This window comes from Acipenser ruthenus, chromosome 32 (genome assembly GCF_902713425.1).
Source record: "Acipenser ruthenus chromosome 32, fAciRut3.2 maternal haplotype, whole genome shotgun sequence".
Classification (NCBI taxonomy): Eukaryota; Metazoa; Chordata; class Actinopteri; order Acipenseriformes; family Acipenseridae; genus Acipenser; species Acipenser ruthenus.
This window is the reverse complement of record NC_081220.1, coordinates 4,809,865-4,827,120: the sequence shown is the minus strand read 5'-3', so window position 1 is coordinate 4,827,120 and position 17,256 is coordinate 4,809,865. Positions and strand designations below refer to the sequence as shown.

Genomic DNA, 17,256 nt, shown 5'->3' with positions numbered 1-17,256 from the left:
GGGGAAACAGCGCCCCCTGTCAAGCTGCAGAAAGAAAAGCTTACAGCACCTGGTATTCCCAGGCGGTCTCCCATCCAAGTACTAACCAGGCCCGACCTTGCTTAGCTTCCGAGATCAGACGAGATCGGGCGTTCTCAAGGTGGTATGGCCGTAAGCGAACGACTCTCTTGGTTGATCTCTTTCATAGTATTAAGTTAATATCATTCATGCAATGACAGGTTGGGGGAGGGATTTCCAGATCTCGAATTTGTCACAAACGTTAACATTTAAGCAGCTCTGGGCTCCACATGTGCGGGCCCGTGTGTGTGTATATAACAGCGTTAAAAGTGCCATTAGATTCTTGCGAAATTGTATGTTCACAAAGTAGTAGCCACGCGTTGGCATTGAAAGTGTTAAGTTCTCAAATGCATCCATTTTGTGTATTACCCAGAGGAGGTATGACACGGGCCGTTTTTGGGGATGGAAACGCATAACAGTCTAGCATTTTGATTGGTCCATGTCTGTCACATGAATTCTCGTCACACGGGTTGAAAAGCGTGCAGGCATTTTTAACATTGTGATCAGAGAGGGAGTGATCTGCTTTCCACAACCTTTCCATTAAAATATAATGTGGTATTACGCTGTACTGATATAACAAACTATGGGTGATTACTTTATATGAATTATCATGTTATGCACGAATGTAAGAATTGGCTTTCTGTGGTGGTGTAGTTTTTTCTTTCAAGTAGCATATATCTATAATCGTTTTTGTGATGTATTTTAATATAAAATGTATACACTATTGCAGTTTTGTTAGAGGATACATTATTTTACCTCTAATGTAATCACAGTTTTACATATAGACTGCCCATGTTTTCATTCACGTCCCAAATTCTGGTCCGCTTAGTTTTTAGATAACGTCCCAAATTCTGGGCCGCTCTGACAACATCCCAATTTCTGGGCTGCTCTGGTTTTTAGATAACGTCCCAAATTCTGCATTTTCGAATTCAGGCCAGTTTTTGAGATATTCTGCTTAGCTGACAGCCGAGTTTCTAAGTCATGCATGCACAGTTTACCATAAACTGGACCATTAATTCATTTAAGAGTAACCCTTAGTACATGAATTAAAGTTAATGTATTTTTTACTCTCCCAGAAAAGATTTAGGAACATGGTATACTAAAAAAAAAAAAAAAGGACATCGCATTTGCTTATGTAATGTCCATCAGTATATAGTGAGGCGTAGGGGTTTATCAGAACTTCTGGGTTTAAGAGACCAGTGCCATTCAACAACTTCAAATAAATCCTATTGTATTGTATTAGTCAGCATTTCCCTTATCTATTCCTGATAGTTTATACTGTAGGTCAGGGGTTTTCAACCTTTTTTTCAAACTGTACCTCTTCTATCTGGAGGTTTCAGCTCGAGTACCCCTTTACAATTTCCGCTCAACTGAACGGTACCTCACTTACAATAAAATGGAGAATTATCTGATGACCCCCCCCCCGTTTATTTAATAAATCTGGGTGACAAACTGCTGGTTTAGGACAGAACAACTAACAATAGGCTTAATTCTTAAAACTTTTAACTACAAGTATTTGGATGCACAGAATTAAAAAGACAAATGTTGGGTTAGGAGCACACCCATTTTTTGTAACTTTGAGGGCCTTTTTTAAATTTTGACAGCCTTTTGTAAAAGTGAAAGCCTTTTGATACCCAGCATACACTGCAATACCTAGCAAAGTTATACACTGATATTCTGATAGCACAGCAATTCAAAAGAAGTTTGTAATTGGTTGTGTTCCTCAAATACACAATAAAAAGTGATATTTATAGGGTATACAGATATACAGCGATACAGTGGTTTCGGACATCTAAGAACAGGTACTGCGAGCATGTGGATTCATACCCAGAGGTACTCTGTAGCCTCCTAAGACATTCACAGCTTGTTTGACACCCTCTTGTAGTTGCCCGTTTCTGCATATAAAACAAAATGCTGTTTGTCAATCTCTCTTTTTTCTTATAAATCAGTCTTTGCTAGAATCATTCCAAAAACACTTGAATCAGTTAGGGACTACCAGTCTGACACTACAGGCCTTTAAATTGCAGTACCAATTTGCAAGTTGCTAAGTGGTTGCGTTCTTCAAATTTGCACTGCAAAGTGATATTTTAAAGAATAGGGTATATAGTTCTTTTTTTCGCCTCTGCTCGCTTTTGGTGCAAAACTATGAACCGATACACTCAAGCTGATACTGTGATCACAAAACACTTAGAATGGACTTAAATTGGTGTGCTGCACATTAAAGTGACCCCATCTACACCTCTTACCTGTTTAATATCAAATACACCATGCGGGAGTCTTTTCAGAAGACACAGTAGTTGGAGACTTACATCTTTGCTTGAATGTTCATTACCCGGTTTACTAAATATTCTAAGAGAATGACGGAGGACACACATGACATTAAAGAGGTAAGCAATTAACTACTGTATTAAAATGAACATGTAGATCAAAGATCCTCTTTAGCTTCCACTGTGTCCCACTCAATTGGGTCATAGTGGAAATTGCGTTCTTATTGTGACAAAGCCCTCTTCTCCTTGCTGTTTTGTGCCCAAGTGATTCAAATCCAAACTGCACGCTGTACTAATGCAACAAATTAAGAACAACTGTGTCTTTATCGATGGGCCTTTCTCCACACAAGCACAAATAAATCATGTACAGAATAAGTGAAAACTAAAATATCCATTAATATTATTTGTGTCAGTTCTGTATAACCCCATACATAATTCTCCTTAAAAAAACCTAAAGATAAAATGTCTTACAATTAGTTACATCTTAGTGCTATTTTGTTTCCTTCGATGCACTTTGTAATGCATACTGAAATAACACTGTGCATACATATGTAATATACTACGGAATCAATCAAAATATTTTATGAAATATATCTATTTCATTTAACTTATAAACTGGAGGGAGCCCCCTTTCTCTTAGGGGGTGAGGGAGGGGTCTCAATACCTCAAGACTGCCCTGGACTGGAGGAAGCACCCTTTCTCTAAATGCCCATTTAACCCTTGCCCTCTCTCTTTGACGTACCCATGGTTTAGTGTACCAAATTGTGTGGTGCTACAACAAGGACTATATTAAACTACATTATTTCCAGTACTATTTAAATTATTCTGATGTGAATAATGTATATCAATACAGATGGATAAAATACAGGACCAAGGTAAAACTATTAACATGAGCTATCTGGATCCCATGGTATAGCAACATTATTACACTGTGTATTCAAATGTAGTTCCCACTGTAATTGAAATGCAGGTAAAATATCAATCAATGAAAACCAGGTACGTGTTCTTTATACATACCCATGTAAGAACAAATAACAGCATATCTAGGAAACAAGCCAAACAATGAAAGTACTTCAAAATAAAAAGTTATAATATTGTTATAAATATATACTGCAAGTCATTTTATACTACAACTTTTATGTTGGCCCCGCTAATTATATGTATCAGTTTCTAAGCACCTCCGCCACCCTGTTTAGACATGGATATGTGACGTGGTTCATTAGTACACTGATATATGTGTGCAGCGTGGAATTGAAAATGAACAGGCAGTAACCGTGGCAGGTGGGGTCTGTCATGGCATCAAAACAGCCAGCAAGCATATACTCACGCTGTCATTCACCACAAAGTGCTTTCAATCCCCGTGTTCTGCTTCCCCCTGTGGATTACGTCAACATCCCAAGGATGCAAGCCACTGTGGAAATAGTGGAGCTACACAGACCCCCGTCTCTATACACTGGCGGCCAGGTGTCTTATTGCAACCCCCCTCCCCCCTCTGTTAAAACATGCAAAAAGTTGTTTTATTGTTTCTGAAGACACACAGCAGCCTTCAACAGGCAGGATTCATACTTGCTCTAAGCAAGTCTAATACTGCATTCAAATCTGATTGTATTTTTTGTATTTGTTTTTTCTTTTCAAAATCGGCTGCAGAACACTTAATGATCAAGAGGACTAAAGGTCAACGAGCCACCTCTGATCACACGGTCAAGCCAATCTCCTCTTTACCCTCCATGCTTAAACGACTTGATTCCCAACCGCATTGGAGCCCCATGACAGTGCAGCAGCCCTGTATGTCCCCAGGTGAAGAGTGTGATCGGGCTGTGCTGGCAGGATTCATGGTGCTTTTACAGGGGAGCCACTCGACATCCTCATAGTATAACAAGCTTTATCACAATTACATCACTTACATAGATATGGAAATTAAGTATCACAGCTTTAGAACAGTTTATTCGATTATTTTACTCCCCTATTTGGAATGTCCAACTACGCTCCCTCAACTCAGCAACTGCCCACAACGGCTCAGGAGAACGAAAGGGCAGCGGGCGTCCTCCGATCCACAAACCAATCACCTCTCTACACCCAGGAGCTCTATGTGGTGAGGTGACCCAGTCCCTGATAGTTTTGCCCCCGTAACCCGCAGAATCCCCAGCGCCTGTAGGTCTGTCACATTTTTTCGTATATCTCAGAAACCGTTTTAACAACTGTGATGAAACCTGGCGAGGACATTCCTCAGTGATGGTGGAGTCTGGGTACACACGTTTCCATGTCCAGTGCACAGCCAGCCTCTCTAGATCTTGATGAAGAGGAGCCCGGTCACCACAGCGAAGCCCATGAGCAGCAGCAGCAGCTTGGGGCCGCGCTTCTCCGGGGAGCCCAGCTCGTGGGGCAGGATCTCGAGGAAGGTGATGTAGAGGAAGGTCCCGGCCGCTATGCCCTCGAGGACCGAGCGGGGGAGTTGGTGCACGGCACTGGCGCTCTCCGTCAGGGTGATGCCCAGCCCGATGCCCAGGGGAGACATGGCAGAGAAGAGGAGCAGGCAGGCCGCCACGACACCCTTCCGCAGCCGGTTCTGCACCAACTTCAGGGTGAGGCTGAAGGCGATGACGCACTTGTGGATCAGCAGGGCAGCACAGATCTCCAGCACCTTCTCCCGCTGCGCCTGCAGCCCCACGGCCAGGCCCTCAAATACAGAGTGCAGCGACAGCGACACCACCAGGATCAAGCTCCGGGTGGCGGAGTGGGAGTTGAAGTCGACGTGCAGATGGATCCCCCCCTCATCCCTGTCCCCCTCCCCCCTACTGGGAACATGGTGCCTGTGGACAGGCTCCTGATGATCCCAGCTCCCCGATTGGATGCTGGAGTCCCCCAGGAGGGCCCGTCTCTCCTCCAGGGAGCTGGCTGATTGGTCCTTGTAGGCCAGCACCATTTGTTCCATCACAAGGACTAGGAAGAAGCCCATAGCCATGATAAACTCAGGCAGGGGGAACTGGAGCTGCACAGGCAAGCAAAGGAAGTAAAAAAAAAAAAAAAAAAAAAAAAAAAGATTAAAAGCAAAATAATAGAGGCGTTTAAATCCACAGGAAATATCAGTGTCACTGCGGGGAATTTGGATACATGAGTTTAGCACAGAGAGAAGAACAAGGGAGCATGCATTGGAGCTGAGTGGAAGAAAGTTTAGAACAGAAGGTAGGAAGCACTTTTTTACACTGAGAGTTATAAATGCATGAAACAGCATACCAGGTGACGTAGTAGGATCTAAAACACTGGGAACACTTAAAAAAAGACTAGATTGTGTGCTTTTAAATGAGTTCCCCTCAGTAGGGGAGAATGGTGTGCTAACATGAGCCTTGATGGGCCTAACGGCCTGTTCTCGTTCCCAGGCTTTCCTTCTGTTCTCATGTACTCACAGTGACCTGGAGGCTGTCGAACACCTCTGTGATCCCGGCCAGGTAGTCAGGGACCAGGTCCAGCAGGCAGGTAGCCAGGAACACACCGCCTGCAAAGCAGCTCACCAGACTGAGCACGGTCCTGCGCGTGGCTGCACAACAGGGGACACACACACAGGATCATCACCATGGGACATACACACAGGGTCAACACCATTGGACAACACACAGGACCAGCACCATGGGACACACACACACAGGGTCAACACATGTTTCACTTTAAAACACACCACAGCCAAGAGTAGAACAAATAGAGTGAAGGGGGAGGGGAGTGAGGATGTGATCACTATTTTTAAAATGTTAGTGAAATGTAGACTAAAGATTGAGTATGGGTACTATAAATTAATGAATAATATAGAAAAATGTGAAGAACTGTGGTGTGTTAATGACATATTGTAAGGAAATTGAAAAGTCAGAAAGTCTCTCTCTCTCTCTCTCTCTCTCTCTCTCTCTCTCTCTCTCTCTCTCTCTCTCTCTCTCTCTCTCTCTCTCTCTCTCTCTCTCTCTCTCTCTCTCTCTCTCTCTCTCTCTCTCTCTCTCTCTCTCTCTCTCTCTCTCTCTCTCTCTCTCTCTCTCTCTCTCTCTCAATCATAAAATTCTAGGTGATGCAAATCCTTTGACCAAAGCTGTACAAGAAACTTGAAATTCAAGGACAAACGTTACAACTGGAAGTCTCTGATAGGAATATAACGAATCTCCCTCCTGACCTGTGAGGGCGCTCAGCAGCGAGGACAGAGTTCTTTGGATGGGCTGGCCTGACAGTTCTTTCCCCGGGTCGGGAAGTCGGTCAGTCTGGAAGAAGGCGAGACTCTGTTGCAAGAACGTATTGACCCAGAAGGGAAACAATTTAGCAGCTGCAGATAGAAAAGGCAGCTGCATTCGTTTACCAAGGGGTCATGCATGACAGCATATAAGGGGGACGGAGAATCGTAATCGGTTCCTTTGCTTTTGTTACGAAACATAACTCGGAAGGACCCGTGCAGCATTTTTACAATATTGTGACTGTGTTTTTGTCTTGTCTATCATTGTTAATTGTGTTTTATAGATGGCTAACATGTTTCGGAGCTGTCGTTGAGGGCCAGCATAAAACCCGGTACAGCACTGCACTATTGTCACTCATTAAACTGTATCATCCGCCACGAGCACTACAGCATGCACCCAGGACTGGTGACCGTGTTTGTATATTGTGGGAGAGATACCTGTGTTTATTGTTTGGGACTGCAACCCGTTATTATTTAACCCCGTGCATTACACGTTGCTGTGTATTGCCGGGGATCATTGTTTTGGTCACCAGACCTGGATTATAAAAAATAAACAAACCCTTTTCCATATCGGATTACAATCTCTGTGTTATTCCTGCACTGCATCACCTCTGCACCTGTTCACAATCACCCACTTTGCCACAGTCTCTCAAGACACTGGAAAAGAGTTGCAGTCGAAACTTTAGAATTTAAGTTTCTTTTCGTGTTTCTAAATTCAGCGCTATTCAGTGTTTAATAGTTATGGATCGATACATGCTTGCCTACGGCAGTATACATCCTAAATATTAGTTCCCTGGGCCTGGGATATAGTGCAGGCATCAATACATACAGCAGTGTGCACGTTTATTAGAACACGCCTTTACTTCTGTAGTTTTCATTTGTTGTGCATATGACATTTAATTGATGACTTTAAGAGTCCACACACACACAGTGTGGTATAAAACATTCCTTATGGCTCACTGCAGCTCAAGTGGGCTGGGGTGTTTCACCCCTGGTCACTTATATATTTTTTTAGTTGAAAAGCTCTTGAAACAAGCTTATTGACACCAACGTTATTGACACCAACGTCTAGTCAATCCTCTGCTTGGGGGAAACAATGGGCCATGAAAATGGGCATGTTTTCCACCTCCAGTTCAGTCATTGGAGCCCTTATATGTGGTTTACGTATCACCAGCAACCACACATTCGTGCTCGTAATTGTATTATTACTTGTACTGTGATTCTTGAAATGTATTTTTGTTTACGACTGTAAGTCGCCCTGGATAAGGGCGTCTGCTAAGAAATAAATAATAATAATTCTATCTAAATGCTTCACTGTTATCAGGAATATGTCATGATATGAAATATAGATGCTGGCCTCTTGCAGTAGTAAAACACAGGGTAAGGTTCCAAGGCTTCTTCATAGTCTATTCTATATATGCATCAATGTTGTGTAATCCATAACTATTAAACACTCAATAGTGATGAATTTAGACTACACAGAAACTTAAATTCAATGACAAGCATTTCAAACGTTTGTCATTAAATTTAAGTTTCTTTCAGTATTTTTATATTCAGCATTAAGTGTTGTACACATCTAGTCTTATACACATTTTAAATTATACACATAAGACTCCCATTGCATAGCAGTTTGATCCATTCATGTTTTTACTATGAGTTTATTAAGACACACCAGAGCTTGTTAGCTATACACTGTGGCTAACCAAGCTCGTAGTAAAACCTGGAATGGGTGAAACTGCTGTGCAATAGGAGTCTTATTTCCATCCCTGATCTCTCTATCTCCCACTGTTACCACCAGTATAACGTTAGCTATCTTCTCGATAAATTCAGCTAAAAACCTCTCTCTGCCAATGACTAGCTACAGGGGTGGAAATATGACTCCCGTTGCATAGCAGTTGGATCCAATCCTGCTTTTACTATAAGTTTAATAAGACACACCTGAGCTTGTTACCTACACACACTGGGGCTAATCAAGTTTGTAGTAAAACCTGGAATGGGTGAAACTGCTCTACAATATGAGTCTTATTTCTATCCTTGCACAGTGACATGCTGCAGATTTCAAAGGGAGGAAACAAGTGTGCGTCCCTACAGCTATAACTGCCATGGAGGAATGCAAACCAACTGGAATATCAACAATGCAAGCTTTATAATCCCGAAACGTGCACATGAGTCTCATTCCCATCCCTGCTCCCCCTCCAGACTCACCGGTGGCCACGTTGATTCTCCCCGAGCCCCGCAGTACACAGAGGGGTATGACGCCACACAGTAGGGTCATGACCAGCAGCACAGCCAGGGAGCCCAGCTTTACCTCCAGCCCTGTGAGCGAGGGGAGAGGGGCGTCCCCAGCCTTCCACACCATGGGAGCCCCGGGGACCCAACCGGTCCGCGAGCCCATCTCTCTCGCTGCAGCTCTGCTTCACACACATACACTGGCCACTCACGTCAAGCACACACTCGATCCAAACAGATCAATCATGGGTGAGGTCCTGGACGATAAAGAAGGAAAAGCTTGTTTATTATTGTCATTGATGCAATACTTGAGAAGCTACAATCTAATCCAATCCAATCCATATCAGACCTGAGGTCAATTATAATTACAATTACTGCATAATCCTTTGCTGAAATCGCAAATCCAATGCTGTTCAATTAGTTAAAATGATGCTGCAGTAATTGCAATTATAATTAGAATTACATGAAAAAAACATAAATAGCTCCACACATTAACATGTTTACTCTGTTTATTCTACCAAGCAGTAATCACAGATACAAATACACAAACTAACTACAGAAAGTGGTTGAAAATATGAGAAGAATGTTCGGTCAATATAAAAAAACAACTTTGTGTGCAACTGAATTGTAATTGTTCAATTATATGGTAATTACAATTACACAGGTGTGCAAAGATTCAACTACAATTACATTGTAATTGCAATTAATGACAAATTCCAATAGTAATTGACCCCAGGTCTGATACAAATGTACTCTTGTACAGCAAGCAGTCTTCATGTCAACGGCATCCCAGGGAGGCACGTCACAATTACAATGTAAAAGATCCCTGTTTTGGATGTGCTTGTGGCTCGATGCGTTACAGCTGTGAATAAGCACACAGGTTAAAGAAACAGGTCTGGGTTGGTTTATAGTACGTGTATCAGTGCTTCAAACCTACCTGCTTACAGCAGTGAACAAGGACATATTTAAAGTTAGTAGGTTCAAACTATTATTATTAACCCTTTCGCTGCTAGGGCTTTTGGAACCCTCAGTGCTAGAGGTTTTTCCTGAATTTGGCGCATATATATATATATATATATATATATATATATATTATATATATATATATACACAGTATATATATACACAGTATATATATATCAACTGGTCTAAGTCTGCCCTGTTGCCTCTGAATACTGCAATGACTGATATAGTATTGCCTGCAAACATACAGGTAGTCATCCATCTTTACACTCGACTGTACTCACCAACTTTAATACGATTTTCAGGCAGGTTGAGGGTGATTTAAACAGATGGATGCAGCTGGGTGTCCATACTTTGGGAATGAGAATGTGCTTTTGTTTTAAACAAAATATAAATCTGATCACAAAAAAAAGAAAAATGCACTGTTTAAATGATGTGATCGATACACCATTCACATATTTCTAGAGATTAAACCCTCCCACACAGTGACATTTTTGAAGCGATCGGTTACTCACAGCCTGCGGGACAGTGTGATATATGGGAGGAAGTACACCGTACGTCCATGAGCACTTTAGGAGTGTATTTTTAGCACGTACATCATATGTCCCCTAGCACTGAAGGGGTTAACATACTGTAGATGTGTTACTGTGCCTGTGTATGGTGCTCTTCTGTTCTAGTTTCCTGCCTTTGATATATGTAACACAGGCTAGATCAGTGTGTTTATTGAAGACAGCGCCACTGTCATTTAATGATCTGCTCTTTTGATCTGTTCTCCTGAACTAATGTCCCAAGCAAATCAGACTTACCAAAAAATAAATTAAAAAACAACAAAACAAACACACAGTACTGTATGAGAGTGATTTCAATAGGAATCGCTCACACACAGTACCGTATGAGAGTGATTTCAATAGGAATCGCTCACAAACACAGTACTGTATAAGAGTGATTTCAATAGGAATCGCTCACAAACACAGTACTGTATAAGAGTGATTTCAATAGGAATCGCTCACACACACACGCAGTACTTTATGAGAGGGATTTCAATAGGAATTGCTCACACACACACGCAGTACTGTATGAGAGTGATTTCAATAGGAATCGCTCACACACACAGTACTGTATGAGAGTGATTTCAATAGGAATCGCTCACACACACACGCAGTACTTTATGAGAGTGATTTCAATAGGAATCGCTCACACACACAGTACTGTATGAGAGTGATTTCAATAGGAATCGCTCACACACACAGTACTGTATGAGAGTGATTTCAATAGGAATCGCTCACACACACAGTACTGTATGAGAGTGATTTCAATAGGAATCGCTCACACACACAGTACTGTATGAGAGTGATTTCAATAGGAATCGCTCACACACAGTACTGTATGAGAGTGATTTCAATAGGAATCGCTCACACACACAGTACTGTATGAGAGTGATTTCAATAGGAATCGCTCACACACACACAGTACTGTATGAGAGTGATTTCAATAGGAATCGCTCACACACACAGTACTGTATGAGAGTGATTTCAATAGGAATCGCTCACACACACACACAGTACTGTATGAGAGTGATTTCAATAGGAATCGCTCACACACACAGTACTGTATGAGAGTGATTTCAATAGGAATCGCTCACACACACACACAGTACTGTATAAGAGTGATTTCAATAGGAATCGCTCACACACACGGTACTGTATGAGAGTGATTTCAATAGGAATCGCTCACACACACAGTACTGTATGAGAGTGATTTCAATAGGAATCGCTCACACACACACAGTACTGTATGAGAGTGATTTCAATAGGAATCGCTCACACACACAGTACTGTATGAGAGTGATTTCAATAGGAATCGCTCACACACACACGCAGTACTGTATGAGAGTGATTTCAATAGGAATCGCTCACACACGCAGTACTTTATGAGAGTGATTTCAATAGGAATCGCTCACACACACAGTACTGTATGAGAGTGATTTCAATAGGAATCGCTCACACACACAGTACTGTATGAGAGTGATTTCAATAGGAATCGCTCACACACACACACAGTACTGTATGAGAGTGATTTCAATAGGAATCGCTCACACACACACGCAGTACTGTATGAGAGTGATTTCAATAGGAATCGCTCACACACACACGCAGTACTGTATAAGAGTGATTTCAATAGGAATCGCTCACACACACACAGTACTGTATGAGAGTGATTTCAATAGGAATCGCTCACACACACAGTACTGTATGAGAGTGATTTCAATAGGAATCGCTCACACACACACACAGTACTGTATGAGAGTGATTTCAATAGGAATCGCTCACACACACACACAGTACTGTATGAGAGTGATTTCAATAGGAATCGCTCACACACACACACAGTACCGTATAAGAGTGATTTCAATAGGAATCGCTCATACACACAGTACTGTATGAGAGTGATTTCAATAGGAATCGCTCACACACACAGTACTGTATGAGAGTGATTTCAATAGGAATCGCTCACACACACAGTACTGTATGAGAGTGATTTCAATAGGAATCGCTCACACACACAGTACTGTATGAGAGTGATTTCAATAGGAATCGCTCACACACACACGCAGTACTGTATGAGAGTGATTTCAATAGGAATCGCTCACACACACGGTACTGTATGAGAGTGATTTCAATAGGAATCGCTCACACACACACACAGTACTGTATGAGAGTGATTTCAATAGGAATCGCTCACACACACAGTACTGTATGAGAGTGATTTCAATAGGAATCGCTCACACACACACAGTACTGTATGAGAGTGATTTCAATAGGAATCGCTCACACACACAGTACTGTATGAGAGTGATTTCAATAGGAATCGCTCACACACACAGTACTGTATGAGAGTGATTTCAATAGGAATCGCTCACACACACACAGTACTGTATGAGAGTGATTTCAATAGGAATCGCTCACACACACAGTACTGTATAAGAGTGATTTCAATAGGAATCGCTCACACACACAGTACTGTATGAGAGTGATTTCAATAGGAATCGCTCACACACACACAGTACTGTATGAGAGTGATTTCAATAGGAATCGCTCACACACACACACAGTACTGTATGAGAGTGATTTCAATAGGAATCGCTCACACACACACAGTACTGTATGAGAGTGATTTCAATAGGAATCGCTCACACACACACGCAGTACTGTATAAGAGTGATTTCAATAGGAATCGCTCACACACACACAGTACTGTATGAGAGTGATTTCAATAGGAATCGCTCACACACACACACAGTACTGTATGAGAGTGATTTCAATAGGAATCGCTCACACACACACACAGTACCGTATGAGAGTGATTTCAATAGGAATCGCTCACACACAGTACCGTATAAGAGTGATTTCAATAGGAATCGCTCACACACACACAGTACTGTATGAGAGTGATTTCAATAGGAATCGCTCACACACACAGTACTGTATGAGAGTGATTTCAATAGGAATCGCTCACACACACACAGTACTGTATGAGAGTGATTTCAATAGGAATCGCTCACACACACAGTACTGTATGAGAGTGATTTCAATAGGAATCGCTCACACACACACAGTACCGTATGAGAGTGATTTCAATAGGAATCGCTCACACACACACGCAGTACTGTATGAGAGTGATTTCAATAGGAATCGCTCACACACACACAGTACTGTATGAGAGTGATTTCAATAGGAATCGCTCACACACACAGTACTGTATGAGAGTGATTTCAATAGGAATCGCTCACACACACACAGTACTGTATGAGAGTGATTTCAATAGGAATCGCTCACACACACACACAGTACTGTATGAGAGTGATTTCAATAGGAATCGCTCACACACACAGTACTGTATGAGAGTGATTTCAATAGGAATCGCTCACACACACACAGTACCGTATGAGAGTGATTTCAATAGGAATCGCTCACACACACACGCAGTACTGTATGAGAGTGATTTCAATAGGAATCGCTCACACACACACAGTACTGTATGAGAGTGATTTCAATAGGAATCGCTCACACACACAGTACTGTATGAGAGTGATTTCAATAGGAATCGCTCACACACACAGTACTGTATGAGAGTGATTTCAATAGGAATCGCTCACACACACAGTACTGTATGAGAGTGATTTCAATAGGAATCGCTCACACACACACGCAGTACTGTATGAGAGTGATTTCAATAGGAATCGCTCACACACACAGTACTGTATGAGAGTGATTTCAATAGGAATCGCTCACACACACACACAGTACTGTATGAGAGTGATTTCAATAGGAATCGCTCACACACACACACAGTACTGTATGAGAGTGATTTCAATAGGAATCGCTCACACACACACAGTACTGTATGAGAGTGATTTCAATAGGAATCGCTCACACACACACGCAGTACTGTATGAGAGTGATTTCAATAGGAATCGCTCAGAGTGAATGCACACATCACAAAAGCGCAAGAGATAGTATAACAAATGAATAAAGAAAGAAAACAAAATAGTTTTAATCTGATTATTGTTTGATATATTATTTTTATCTTTCACAACAAATGGTATGAGTTGGATTAAAATTTTGGAGCCCATTGTGGGTCAGCGAGACAAGGTGAATAGCTTATGGAAGCAGGTCTATATGCAGGCTGAGTGAAGAGGAACACAGTATTATTAATGGAAGAAATTTATCACACAGAAAGAATGAGCTGTGAGTGTGCTGGTGAGCCCGATCATTACCACTCACTAGAGAGTGACATGAAGACAGGACTCCTGCGGGACCTACAGGACTCACAGGATTCCTGTGGTACGGGAAAAAATTGTGTTAAATTTTACGGGATGGAATGGTACAGGAGTGAAGTTCACGGGAACAGGAAATAAAAAAAATAAAGCTCTCAGGACGGGTAAGAACGGGATTTAAGCTTCAGGGAATGGGAAGGAACAGGACTACTCTGCCACCAGCAGAGCCTATGACGTGGAATTTGACTGTTACCATAAACATAAAACATAATAACAGGTCCCACTTGAACATATAATTACATTCATTTTACCAAATTATGTTGAATCGCACTACAATTAATCAAATAATACCCGGAAATACACAGAGGGCGATTTCCATTTCCTGGTGTGGAGCCAGGAGACTGTGACATCAGAGGGAGATACCCGCAGGCTGCTTGCATCTGCCAGTATGGCTGACAGCAGCAGTGAAAGTGAGAGTGGCCTCATTTTATCAGTTTAAGACACCTCTTATGAATGTGAATCATGTAGTGATAGACCTGACCTAGAGAGAGAAAACAGAGATTGTCTCCCGTATCAATTCGAGGAGTATGCCTCCGAATCAGAAGGGTCAAACTCGGAGAGAGACCGACATCAACCCGGAGGGACAAAAGATGTACGCGGGAAACAGCGTCTTGGCAAAACGGAATGTTTAATAAAAACCCTTAGGTTTAACATTGATACTTAAAATATTTCATAATTACCCATAATTGTATAGTTATGTCAGTCCTTTAGTTAACAATATTGATACATGAATTACTGATACTAGCAGAATAACCAAACGCTGTGGATTGCTACTGGCATGTATTTAACATATCTCTCTCTATATGCACAGTATATTAAGGATGTGCACATTTTCGGTTTTTGTGAATATTACCCCTAATCACAATGCAGAGATGCCAACGGCTTCGATTTGGCCATAGCAGCTACTATTTTGGAGGTTCTGTTAGGGCACTACCTTGAAGGGGTATGTATAATACTATGCTTTTTAATAAAATAAATAAATAAATAAATAAATAAATAAATAAATAAATAAATAAATGATGGATACTCCCTGAACGTTTATGAAATATTATTTCAATACCTTTTTTTTTTTTTTTTTTTTTTTTTTATGAATTAATGGTTCGTAATACATACTAAAATCTCTGAGCCGAGTTGCTTAGTAACCGGTTTAGAAACTGAAACTGCCGCACAAAACTCTACAGTTGTTTTTATATTACCGTATTTATATATTACATCTTTATTGCACATGGTGCTTATAAAGACATTGTGCTTGCACTGTATTTTTTTTTCTGAAAAAAACTAAAACTAAAAACAAATTACTAGCAGTATGCCGGTAGTGTTTAATGCAAAACCTTATAAACCCTAATTTTATACATGAATACAAAAATATCTGTACCTCCAAATAATAGTTTGTCTCTGTACATCACGGGACGGGATTTTTTGACAGGACAGGGTGGGACAGGAATTAAAAAAAAAAAAAGTTACGTGACGGGGAAAGTGTGGACATTACAGGATGGTACAGAATTGTTAAGGATGACACTTTCATGGGATGGGACAGGAACGTTTTCGACAGGAGAGGATGGGACAGAACTGACGTTCCCGTGTCACTCTACCACTCACAACAAGCAACGCGTCGTGTGCAGTGAGTGTTTAATTCCCGGAATGGACTCTCTGTCTGGAAAGGGGCAGGCTTGTTAGTTTTTCGGACGCGCCCTCGCTTCGGGCATAACCTTAAAGTTTTACTATGTTTTATTTTCATCAGCTGAGATGGATAAACTACACAGATGTTGACAACAAAAGCAGTACCGCATTTCCCTCGACACACGCTTACAGAAATGAGACCCTTGAAAAAACAAACAAACAAAAACAAAGTTTGAGAAGTACAGTACATGCAATATAAACTATCTGGACTCATTTGAGACGTGCAAATCGCCAAACGACACCTCTTTAGCAACCTTCACACTACAACACATGACGTGTGGTTATATATGGTATGCAAAAATAGACTTCCGTTGCAAAATAATCAGTTTTAGTCAAGTCACATTTTACAGTGACAATGACCCGCGCACGCAACATTAGCTGGCGTAACGAAAACCACATTCTGTTTAGTTAGAAATATGTATTTGACTAGCCTAAGAAACACAACCTTTTTTTTAATACAAAATAAATACAATAACAGACTGTATTATGGAATCTGAAATAGCTACTTACAGGTTTTTTTCCAGCCACACTCTTGTCACGATTTTCACCGACACTCAGTCTCCTCAGCCGACGAACCACAGAACACAAGTCGGGGAAGTAGGCGGGATTTAGGGGTAATTGACATTCCAAATGACCAATTACACTACGGAACTTCACAGCCCAATGAGCATAAGAAACTGCATCTGTGTTCCGCCATTTTGATTCCGTCTTATCTATAGTTCAATTCAAGCTGCCTCTGTTGGAGCCACAATGGCGTTGTTTACACACCGTGCTTCAAAAAACAAGAAAAACATAAACAAGATCGCTCGGTTGGCAGATGCTTCTTTGCACAAATTACACTTTATATTCCACGAGGAATAACTGTCTTTGTGCCGCAGAGCACACCACCACAATAAAAACGGTACGTCACAAACTTCGGTCAGGATGTTTTCAATCTGAGTGACTAACCAATCGCGTAAAGGGCAATCCCTCCCTCCACCTTCACAACAAAACCGCCTCCGAACTCCGCGCTGCAGTCC

At 41.4% G+C, this 17,256-nt stretch overlaps 1 protein-coding gene and 1 non-coding gene across 3 annotated transcripts; both read right to left on the bottom strand.

Annotated features, from left to right (window-relative positions):
• Positions 1-37: 37 nt before the first annotated feature.
• On the bottom strand, positions 38-156 carry LOC131703302 (5S ribosomal RNA). The gene has a single exon (XR_009309767.1). It is a non-coding gene; the product is annotated as a 5S ribosomal RNA (ribosomal RNA).
• A 1,593-nt stretch (positions 157-1,749) lies between these two features.
• Positions 1,750-17,161, bottom strand: LOC131703265 (zinc transporter ZIP1-like). 2 transcript variants are annotated; one of them, XM_059006362.1, is made up of 5 exons: positions 16,748-17,161; positions 10,005-10,116; positions 8,734-9,014; positions 5,729-5,859; positions 1,750-5,313 (listed from the first exon to the last, which is right to left on the bottom strand). In XM_059006362.1, exons 3-5 carry the CDS (start codon positions 8,921-8,923, stop codon positions 4,609-4,611), a joined length of 1,026 nt encoding a protein of 341 aa, XP_058862345.1. In that variant the 5' UTR covers positions 8,924-9,014; positions 10,005-10,116; positions 16,748-17,161; the 3' UTR covers positions 1,750-4,608. The 2 variants fall into 2 exon arrangements, with proteins under 2 accessions (XP_058862345.1, XP_058862346.1); XM_059006363.1 differs by lacking the exon at positions 10,005-10,116.
• Positions 17,162-17,256: the final 95 nt, after the last annotated feature.

Coding starts and splice junctions, on each gene's coding strand:
- LOC131703265 (XM_059006362.1), bottom strand. CDS start 8,923: ATGGGCTCGCGGACCGGTTGGGTCCCCGGGGCTCCCATGGTGTGGAAG. Junction 5,860..8,733: donor GAGAATCAACGTGGCCACCG/GTGAGTCTGGAG, acceptor CCTGTTGTGCAG/CCACGCGCAGGACCGTGCTC. Junction 5,314..5,728: donor TCGACAGCCTCCAGGTCACT/GTGAGTACATGA, acceptor TTGCCTGTGCAG/CTCCAGTTCCCCCTGCCTGA.